We start from the raw sequence: 10,471 nt of genomic DNA, 5'->3' as shown, positions 1-10,471 counted from the left end.
TCCAGCTGTCATCCCCGTCATGTGGTAAGGAATTTGCCAGTGGGCGAATTCATTCATGCTCGCAGGAGTTGCAGCACAGAGGAATCTTTTTCTCGAGAATGTGATGTTATAACTACAAGGTTGACGGAAAGAGGATATCAAAAATCTGTCATACAAAGAGCTATAGACATAGCCAAAACCAAAACGAGACGATCCCTACTATCTGATGGCCGATGTAAATCTAATACCCAAGCTGAGGTGGTTTTTTCTACCACATACAGTAATCAATTTGAACAAATAGTAACTGTCCTGCCCCCACTTCACGTACCCCCGGGGTCTATGCGGAGCTCGACAGGCAGTTAAACGCCTTCCTACAGTTCAACAAATGAGACTGGTTCAAAGTCCGTAGCTTTATTAAACTGATGTAGGATTAGGGTGAAACTGAAGAAAAACAGGAATGTACAATCTATTAGAATAGTACAATAATATAACAGGAGCATGTTACATACATTACATTAGCATATAACAGGAAACAAGCTGATACATATACAGTTTGGGACCAAACATGGCCGACCATGAGGTTGGGCCCATGTGTGCAATTACAGTGCAATTACAGATCTATACATTACACTTCATATAAGAGACTTTATACAGAGTGGTCCTATAACTGCTAGCAGCTATAGATTCTTATAGACAGTCTCCTTACCGGCTATACTACAACAAGGGTTAAGATGAATGAATATAGGTCTTCTCTCTGTGTAGACATGAAGGGAACTGCCCTTCTCCTACCCACAATCCTTTGTAGCTGCTAGTGGGTGGGGAAAACAGAATGTAAGTAGTTATTAACTTTGGCCATTAGATGGCGCCTGCAAACAAACATCTGTTACATAATGGACAAATTATGAACATCATTTAACCTGCATAACATTTGCCAGTGGGCAGCACACTCCCCGCCTGGCGTCAATCGATGCCACCACAAGAGTCCCCAGATGACAGCAATAAGATTAGTTCAGTTACTGGTCTGAACATTTTTGCAGAGGTGCCAGCCTTTACAATCCTTCACATTAGCAAGCTTGATATTTTTGAAAGAACGAGCTATGTGGATTAAGAAAGTGATGGCACGAACAAGTGATTTCCAGGTTGAGAACCTGCTGAATCGGTGAGACTTAAGGTAATTGTCTGAAGTCACTGTGTGTAGTGTCGATACCTTGGGACGGATTTCTGCATCCTTGTCAGCATCCACAAGTTTAAATGTTTCAAGATCCGTAGTGCCGTGTTCTGAGCTGTATAGAAAGGCAGGACCTGTAAACCATGTAGTGTCTTTAAGGCGGTTGGCAGCAACAGATCTAGTTGCTTGGTCTGCAGGATTTTGATCAGTAGGAACAAAATTCCACTGTTTTGGCAAAGTTGACCTCCTGATTCGTAGAACCCTGTTGTTGACATACACGTAGAAGCGTCGGCTTTCGTTGTAGATATATCCCAAGACTACCTTGCTGTCTGTGTAAAACACAGCATCTTTGATCTCCAAATGCATCTCTGTTGCGATCATCTCAGCTAGCTCAACTGCTAATACTACAGCACAAAATTCTAGTCTCGGTATAGTGTGCTCAGGGAGTGGTGCAAGTTTTGCTTTGCCCATGACGAATCCTATATGACATTGTCCTTTAATGTCTACTGTTTTAAGATAGGCCACAGCAGCAATGGCTTTGATAGAAGCATCAGAAAACACATAAAGTCTTTGTAGCTGAACCTCTGTAGATGGCACAGGGGCATATGAGCGTGCAACATGAAGATGAGAGAGATTTGTTAGAGAGTCCTTCCACTCTACCCACAGTGCTTTCTTTTCATTGGGAAGTTGTTCATCCCAGTCAGAGGCATCATGAGTCAAATCTCTAAGTATTGCTTTACCTTGGATGGTAACAGGAGCTGCAAACCCTAATGGATCATACAAGCTGTTTATAGCAGATAGTACTCCTCTCCGAGTAAAGGGTTTCTCTTCCTCGCTGACTTGGAAGGTAAAGGTGTCAGACTTTAAGTCCCAGAGCAGTCCAAGACTACGTTGCATTGGAAAAGTGTCAGTACTTAAGTCCTTTAAGTCATTGCTGTAATCATGAGAGGGAAATGCTTCCATCAATGTTTTGCTGTTGGAGGCAATTTTATGGAGTCTCAGGTTTGAATTAGCAAGCATTTCTTGAGCTCTCTTAAGAAGACTGATTGCAGACTCATTTGTAGGTAGCGATTTTAAACAGTCATCCACATAAAAGTCCCTTTTGACAAACTGTGCAACGTCTGAACCATATTCTTTCTCACCCTCCCTTGCTGAATGTTTAAGTCCATATATAGCCACTGATGGGGAAGGGCTGTTACCAAAGATGTGCACACGCATGCGATACTCAATGGGTTCCTCCAAGGGGTTGTTGTCCTTGAACCAAAAGAACCTAAGGAAATTTCGGTGTTCCTCTTTAACAAGAAAACAGTGGAACATTTGTTGGATGTCAGCCATAAATGCAACAGAGTCTCTGCGAAATCTGAGAAGCACTCCAAGGAGTCGGTTGTTGAGGTCTGGACCTGGCAGTAGGACATCATTTAAGGAAACACCCTCAAATTTGGCACTAGAGTCGAATACTACTCTTATCTGTCCTGGTTTCTTTGGGTGGTAAACTCCAAATATAGGTAGATACCAGCATTCCTCTGAATCCTTTAAGGTTGGAGCTATCTCTGCGTGGGAGTTCTCAAATACTCTTTCCATAAATGTAAAGAAGTGATCTTTCATATCAGGCTTTTTCTGAAGATTCCGTCTAAGGGAAGCAAAGCGTTTATAAACTTGTTCTCGATTGTTAGGCAAACACTGCCTTTTGGGTCTGAAGGGAAGAGGTGCTATCCAGCTATTTGATTCGTCTTTAACTATTCCTTGCTCCATTATTTCTAAGAACAGTCTATCCTCAAAGGACATTGCCAGTTGATTGTCTTCCTTTGTTCTCTGGAAGACTGTGCATCCTAAGTGGTCATGGTCACTAGTACAAGTATGGTTGTCACAAAGGTTGCTAGTGATATGACAGGGTAGAGGAATGCTGTGTGGAAGTTCTTTTATGAAGATGTTACTGTAACATGGTTGAAAGAGAGAAGGGCGTCCATTCTCTAATGTGCTGGTAAGCATATTGTTCACCGAAGTGGGTCTGTGCACACCACCTATACAAACATCACCTACAATCACCCACCCTAGGTCAAGTTTCTGGGCAAATGGAGCATTGTGAGGACCATTAATTTGATGTCTAGGCTTGTGAACTTGCAAGATATCTCTTCCAAGGAGCAGAATTATCTGAGCTTGAGGATCTAACTTTGGTATGAGATGAGCTATATGCTTCAAATGGGGTTGGTGTTTTGCAACATCTGGTGTAGGGATTTCAGACCTGTTATCAGGGATCTGGTTACACTCGATTATGGTTGGTAAAGTCAGGCAGGTGCGACCATCTATAGACTCTATTGTGTACCCAGTAGCTCTTCTCCCCGCCGTCTCAACAGTGCCTGCACAAGTCTTTAGGGAGTAGGGAGAGCTGGGTCCCTTAATGTTGAAAATCTCAAAGAAAGTAGATCTAGCCAGAGATTTATTACTTTGGTCATCAAGAATGGCATATACTTTGAAGGCTTTGTCTTTGCAGCCCGTTGGGTAAACTCTGACAAGACAGATTTTTGAGCAGGACCTGCCACCTACAAGTCCTTTGCAGACCTCAGTGCATTGAGAAGTAACATCTGGTGTCTCTGTTTCAGTATTTCCCTCCTCTCCACCTTGTTCCTGGCCACTTTCTATATGAGACGAGGCCCATGGTGGTGGCCCAGGGTGTAAAGCTGAGTTGTGATCTGTGCTGTCACATTCTGTACATTTAACACTGACCTTACAGTCCTTTGCGAAGTGTGATGTTGCTAAGCAGCACTTGTAACAGATTTTGTTCTCCCTGAGGAAAGCTTTGCGGTCCTCCATGGACTTCTCTCTGAAGCCTCTGCATTTCAGTAGGGAATGTGGCTTCTTGTGCAGGGGACACTGCTTACTTGGGTCCGTGGATCTTCCATCCTGGTGAGAGGAGCTTGAAGGCCTGTAAGAATTACTTTTAGAAGAAACATTAGTTTTGTGAACTGCTACCGGAGTTTTATGTTGTTTAAGACCAGATGGAGTGGCACAGGATAGAGTAAAATCGAAACTGGGATCATTTCTGATTTTTGCTTGCTGAGTAATAAATTCCACAAATACACTGAAGGGTGGAAACTGTACATCATGGATTTCCTTGTACTTGAAACCATGATTGACCCACTTCTCTTGTAGGTTTTGAGGAAGTTTTTGCACTATAGGGTTGACACCTCTGGCTGTGTCAAGAAATGCAAGTCCCATTAAATCTCCTTCTGCTTTGGCAACCTGTAGTTCAGTTAACAGATCACTTAGTTCCCTAAGTTTTTGGTAGCCCTTACTAGCTATTCTAGGGAAGTCATCAATTCTTTTGAATAATGAATTTTCTATAACCTCTGCTGAGCCATAACACTCATCGAGTCTATCCCAGATCATCTTTAAGCCTGTTTCTGGATAGTTTATGTTAATGGCTCTGATCCTCTTGGCATGCTCAGCAGATTCATCTCCAAGCCATTTCACCAGTAGATCTAGCTCTTCCCTAGAAGACAAGTCTAAGTCTCTTATAAGACTCTGGAATGAGGATCGCCAAGCCCTATAGTTCTCAGGGCGATCATTGAACTTTACAAGTCCTTTGGTGACAAGCTCACGTCGAGCAAAGAACTTAGCAAAGTCTATTGTGGCTTGGTTTGTGCTGAGACAGGTTGGCAAATGGTTGCCTTGGTGAGAGTGTGGTGTGTAGCCATACCTGTCAGAAGTCTCTTCTTTAGGTTTCACAGTGCCACACTGTCTGGGAGTGTAGTAACTTCCTGGACGCTGGGATGAAGCTTGGGTTCTCTGGTAGGCAAGGAAGTTGACTTGAGCCGTAGCATTCTCTTGCTTGCAGAACTGTGGTCTGAGGTCCGCTTCTTGACGTAAAATATGATGCCTTGGACTTGACTCGCAGTTGGTAACCTTTGTTTCATGTGTAGTCTGAGGATTACACACAGGATGTTGAAGGACGTATTCTGAAGTGCGTTCTAGTGTATCCTTGGGTTCTTGTTCCAGATCAGGCATGCTACTGTGTCTGCTGGGCTCGCTGTGAGAGAATGCGGCTGCCTCTAAGATTTCTGCTTCCGCCATGGCAGCTGCGGCTTCCCTCTCAACTGTCAGCTTCTCAAGTGTTGCTTCCAAGCGTGCTCTTTCTAAGTCCAGAGAAGCCTGTTCTTGTGCCCTCTCTGCTTCTAAGGAGGCTTGTTGTCTTGCCCTCTCTGCTTCTAAAGAGGCTTGTTGACGTGCCCTCTCTGCTTCTAAGGAGGCCTTTTGACGTGCCCTCTCTGCTTCTAAGGAGGCCTGTTGTAATTTCAACTGCATCTCTTGTTCAGCAAAGGTAGCCCGTGTCCTCGCTGCTTCCGCTTTTGCGCGGGCGATGGCGGCTGCATTGCTCGTGGTAGATGCTTTTGAGGAACTGGCCCGTGATCTTGTCTTGATAGAAGACGCTTGGCTTTGTGACATGCTTTGACCGTTTAGAGATTGCTGTGTTGACTGTTTGCAGGTGACTGCGTAGACAGTAGCAGACCTCTGTGTAGGCTAAATCTTTCCCGCTTGTTTCAAGCAGCCGTTTCACTGTCCTGCCCCCACTTCACGTACCCCCGGGGTCTATGCGGAGCTCGACAGGCAGTTAAACGCCTTCCTACAGTTCAACAAATGAGACTGGTTCAAAGTCCGTAGCTTTATTAAACTGATGTAGGATTAGGGTGAAACTGAAGAAAAACAGGAATGTACAATCTATTAGAATAGTACAATAATATAACAGGAGCATGTTACATACATTACATTAGCATATAACAGGAAACAAGCTGATACATATACAGTTTGGGACCAAACATGGCCGACCATGAGGTTGGGCCCATGTGTGCAATTACAGTGCAATTACAGATCTATACATTACACTTCATATAAGAGACTTTATACAGAGTGGTCCTATAACTGCTAGCAGCTATAGATTCTTATAGACAGTCTCCTTACCGGCTATACTACAACAAGGGTTAAGATGAATGAATATAGGTCTTCTCTCTGTGTAGACATGAAGGGAACTGCCCTTCTCCTACCCACAATCCTTTGTAGCTGCTAGTGGGTGGGGAAAACAGAATGTAAGTAGTTATTAACTTTGGCCATTAGATGGCGCCTGCAAACAAACATCTGTTACATAATGGACAAATTATGAACATCATTTAACCTGCATAACATTTGCCAGTGGGCAGCACAGTAACCATAATCAAGAAATACTTACCTATGTTGACAGCAGACAGTAAACTAAAACAAATCTTGAACAATGGATGCCAGTTCATATCACGTAGGGCTCGTACAATTGGCAACACAGTTTCCCCCTCAACATATGTCTCACAGCACAACAGAGGCCAGTGTACATGGCTTTCTGTCAAAGGCTCTTACAGATGTGGGGGCAACAGATGTAATTGCTGCAGCCACATGCGTAACACTACTACATTTTCTAATATCATTACTAACAGAGAATGGAACATAAAATCATTTATTAACTGCAACACAAAATATGTAGTATATCTAGCGGAATGCACACAATGTAATCTTCATTACGTGGGCAGTACAATCCGCCCTTTAAAGAAAAGGATTGCAGAACATATGACGGACGGCTCCAAAATACGGTTGACTGACAAGAACATATCTAGTCTATCCAAACACTTTTTAGAAAGACATGACGGGGATCTCTCGAACCTTTTGGTTACTGGCATAGAAAGAGTTACCGCCCCTAGTAGAGGCGGAGATCGTACCCATAAACTCCGTAACCGAGAAATGTTGTGGATCCTCCAGTTAGATACACGCATGCCCAGCGGTCTTAATAACAAAACAGACACAATGTATCTCTATTAATGTATTGTGTGACTTTGTCAACTACACGCACTGCAATTTATATATGTTTCGTATGTATTGTAACATATTTTTATAGTTAACACCTTGTTTCCATGTTTACATATCAACATACTCGGCCATTCCACTTTGCGCATGTGCTAATCAACGTAGTTAGTTCCACCTGTTGTATCCTCTTTTTAAATGCAGGTCCTTGCTAATGTTTCTCAGACCATGAGTAAGAACTAATGTTAATGTTCGAAACGCGTAGGTCTATGGACTATGCACTATGACCTCTTTATGGATTTTAATGAATTTTGAATAAAGAAGTACCATGTTTTAGAAAGCCTGGAGTGCCGATCCTTACCCTCCTTTTTGTTTCCTCAGCTTGTGAACATGCTTGGACAGATTGTTATACACTTGAAATAAATGTAGAACCTTCCTATAGAATGACAGCAAGCATAGACCTAGAAAACCATGAGGAATTGATACAGAAAGTGTAATGGAAAATTGTATAACTTACACTATAACTTTGTGTAATATCATTACACTAACAATATCATTCAACTATTTGTGAAAAGTGGACAACCCCTTTTGTTCCATGTGTGTTTCAACTCCATAACATTAGTATACAGATGTGGTACATTTTTTGGAAGAAGTAACATTTTTTAAAATCTATTTTTACTATATTCAAAAAGCCACATTTCTAGTTTTCAACCTATAGAGCCATATGAGGGCTTGTTTTCTGTGGTACAAAACATATTTCCTATTTTCACCATTTATTGCATGATTTTCTAATGGACTTTTTGAAAACAGGTTTTACTGTGAGATCCAAATAACACATTGCTTTTATTCCATGGGTAAGTACAATCACAGAGATTCCAAATTCTTTATGTGTTTATGCGTGCCAAAATAGGGAAAATGGACAATTTGGAATTCCATTATGATGTACACTGCATTGGATAATTATTTTAGTTTGGAACATGGGGATACCGAATATCTTTTTTTACATTTTTGTTTAGTATAAAGTGTTTTAATGAAAGGTGATCAAAAAAAAATTTAAACTTGAAACACCTGGTCCAAAAAAAAAATCTGATTCTCTCCATTCCCCTTTCCCCAGAGAAGTCATACTCTCTTCTCTGCTCTTCTTGACCATAAGTAAGGATGCAAATATCTGATGTCTGAAATGCATAGGTCATTATTTTTCTTTTAATGGGTACAAGCTTGTGCTTTGCACATTATACATCATTTGTATCGAAGATATTTTAGAAGGATGAATTAAAGAACTTGAATTTTTATTATGAGTGCTGGATCTACCATTTTTTCCATATCTATTGCTGGAATGGCTACAGTCTTCCATTCACACTGGCAAAGGGAATCTTCGAATCCAAGATACTGGCTACTACAATGAGCTGCTTCTTTTTTTTTCTTCTTTTTTGACTGTTGCATTATGTATATAAAAGATCATTCAAGGCAAGAAAACAATCTTTTATAATGTTATTTTCTATTATTTAATGTTGAAAATGTGGTAAACGTATTCTACAAACCAATTCATACCTTGTAACGTCTAAATTTGCAAACTGCCTTGAGAATGAGAAGTGATAGCCATAAATAACTATTAGGTATATCATTCTCTCTAACTACAATGCAGATTGACAATCACATTGTTTGTCATTGAAAGTATAAGCGCTGTCCAATATAGCCATTCCCTAGTGCCTGGTGTAAAATTACCTGAGTACTGCAACATGAGGCAGTTGCCATCTAGTTATCTAAACTGAAAATTGCATTTGAAACTCTTGAAATATTCCAGCCTGGGTGGAATAGGATGAAGTTATGAGCTCAAGATAGACAGTGTCAGTGTGATTTATAGCTCATAGCATTTATTTTTTACTGTGAAGCATAATGAAGCAGTTCAGCACGGCAAGTAATGTGCACTATAAATATTCATAGGCTCTATCTCACAGGATGAGCCTATGGGGCTCCAGTAACAATCTCAGTGGCAAAGAAATTAAATACATATCTGATATAGGGACCATGAGCATAACAATGAATGACATGTACTGTAGAAATAATTTCCAAAAAACAACTTAGTTTAGCTGGATATTCTTGTATTGAAAAAGCCAATATTCCTGGTAAATTACTGCATATAGAAAGAAAAACCTGTGTTTTTTACATTTCTGTTTTAAGGATCAATTTAAATGCCTGATAAGTGATTTTGTAAAATTTCTGTATATACAATAAAAACCTGATGGACCCCATTATAGACGATGAGATTAAAGCATTGCCTGTGTCCGTGATTACACTGGATCCAGCTCTCCTATTATTGTTGTTCTGCTCCGATAACAGGTTTTTATATTTTCATTGTGCTGCTCTAAAAGTTTTTTGATTTGGTATTGGTTATTTCATGCAATTATTGCAAGATGTTGAACCAAAGCAAAGGTGAAACCTGTTAGGGGCTGCAAAATACTTAAGACAGTGCTTTAAGTCCACCTTCCAACAAGGAGCCAGAGCTACAATGGAACGGTTGACATCAAATCATATTCATGTGTTAAAGGGCTCCAGTCAAATTTCAGACATAAACCAGTTGAGAATCTGTTGCTTGACTGGAAAGTTGTCATTCACAAATGTTTTCCACTAATGTGACTGAGATATTGCCATGCCACGTAAAAAAGAAATATTATATTACATGGCACATTTTTCAAGTGCTGGTGCTGAATACGCCAACACTCAAAGTTGGCCCTATCCCTTGGGTTGCACTAGATATATCATGAGACTCCAACCTTCTGCTATATATCTGACGCACTGTTATGTCCCCAGCTCAGTTCTATACTATGACCAGTCTGGCGTAGAATTGTACCAGGCATAGGCTATAGCTAGTGTTCACTGGCTTGACACATCCCTGCCCTGTCCCAGCCTACTCCAATAGTCTGGCACCAGGTTATTGTAGAGGGGGAATTAGTTGCAGAGTCACAGTTCGAGTCTAAGCTATTACAAATCCCCCTGTGTTTATACTTATTGACAAGGCAGATTACCGAACCATCAGTTGTTAGATTAAAAGAGCTGCTCATCTGGAATGACATCATCACTCTGTGTTGTAGTGTTGTATGCCTATCCACACCCGACTGTAACACACAAGTAGCAAAAAAATTAATTATCACTTAACAGTAACAATAAAGGAAATAGAAGATTATTAATAATAGTAGATACAATTACAATGTACCAAAATCAATATGGATAATAGATATTCTAGCAAAAGTCCATAAAATGATGAATACTAGCAGGCTGGGGCTGACCTACAGGTGGACCTGTGGATCCAAAGGTGAGCCCCAACACCTACAGCAGAGGCCTTTTTCCCCATAGAGGGTCCCAGCAGGTAATATTACTGGTCACTGGTAATAGTAACCAGCCATTCAGGTATATAGAATCAGCCATGTATGATTTTAAGATGCAGATGTCATTGAGATTGAGTGTATAACAACCAGGAGCCTTCCTAGGCCATGTCTTGCTCAT

At 40.9% G+C, this 10,471-nt stretch overlaps 1 protein-coding gene across 1 annotated transcript; it reads right to left on the bottom strand.

The window, feature by feature from the left end:
* Nucleotides 1-292: 292 nt before the first annotated feature.
* Nucleotides 293-5,276, bottom strand: LOC140132858 (uncharacterized). Its single transcript, XM_072152190.1, has 2 exons — nt 686-5,276; nt 293-420 (listed from the first exon to the last, which is right to left on the bottom strand). The coding sequence occupies exon 1, from the start codon at nt 5,216-5,218 to the stop codon at nt 989-991; it is 4,230 nt and encodes a 1,409-aa protein (XP_072008291.1). The 5' UTR covers nt 5,219-5,276; the 3' UTR covers nt 293-420; nt 686-988.
* Nucleotides 5,277-10,471: the final 5,195 nt, after the last annotated feature.

The sequence above is a fragment of the Engystomops pustulosus genome, chromosome 5 (assembly GCF_040894005.1).
Source record: "Engystomops pustulosus chromosome 5, aEngPut4.maternal, whole genome shotgun sequence".
Lineage (NCBI taxonomy): Eukaryota > Metazoa > Chordata > Amphibia > Anura > Leptodactylidae > Engystomops > Engystomops pustulosus.
Note: the sequence above shows the minus strand (reverse complement) of the source record. Positions and strands in the feature narration are given on the sequence as shown.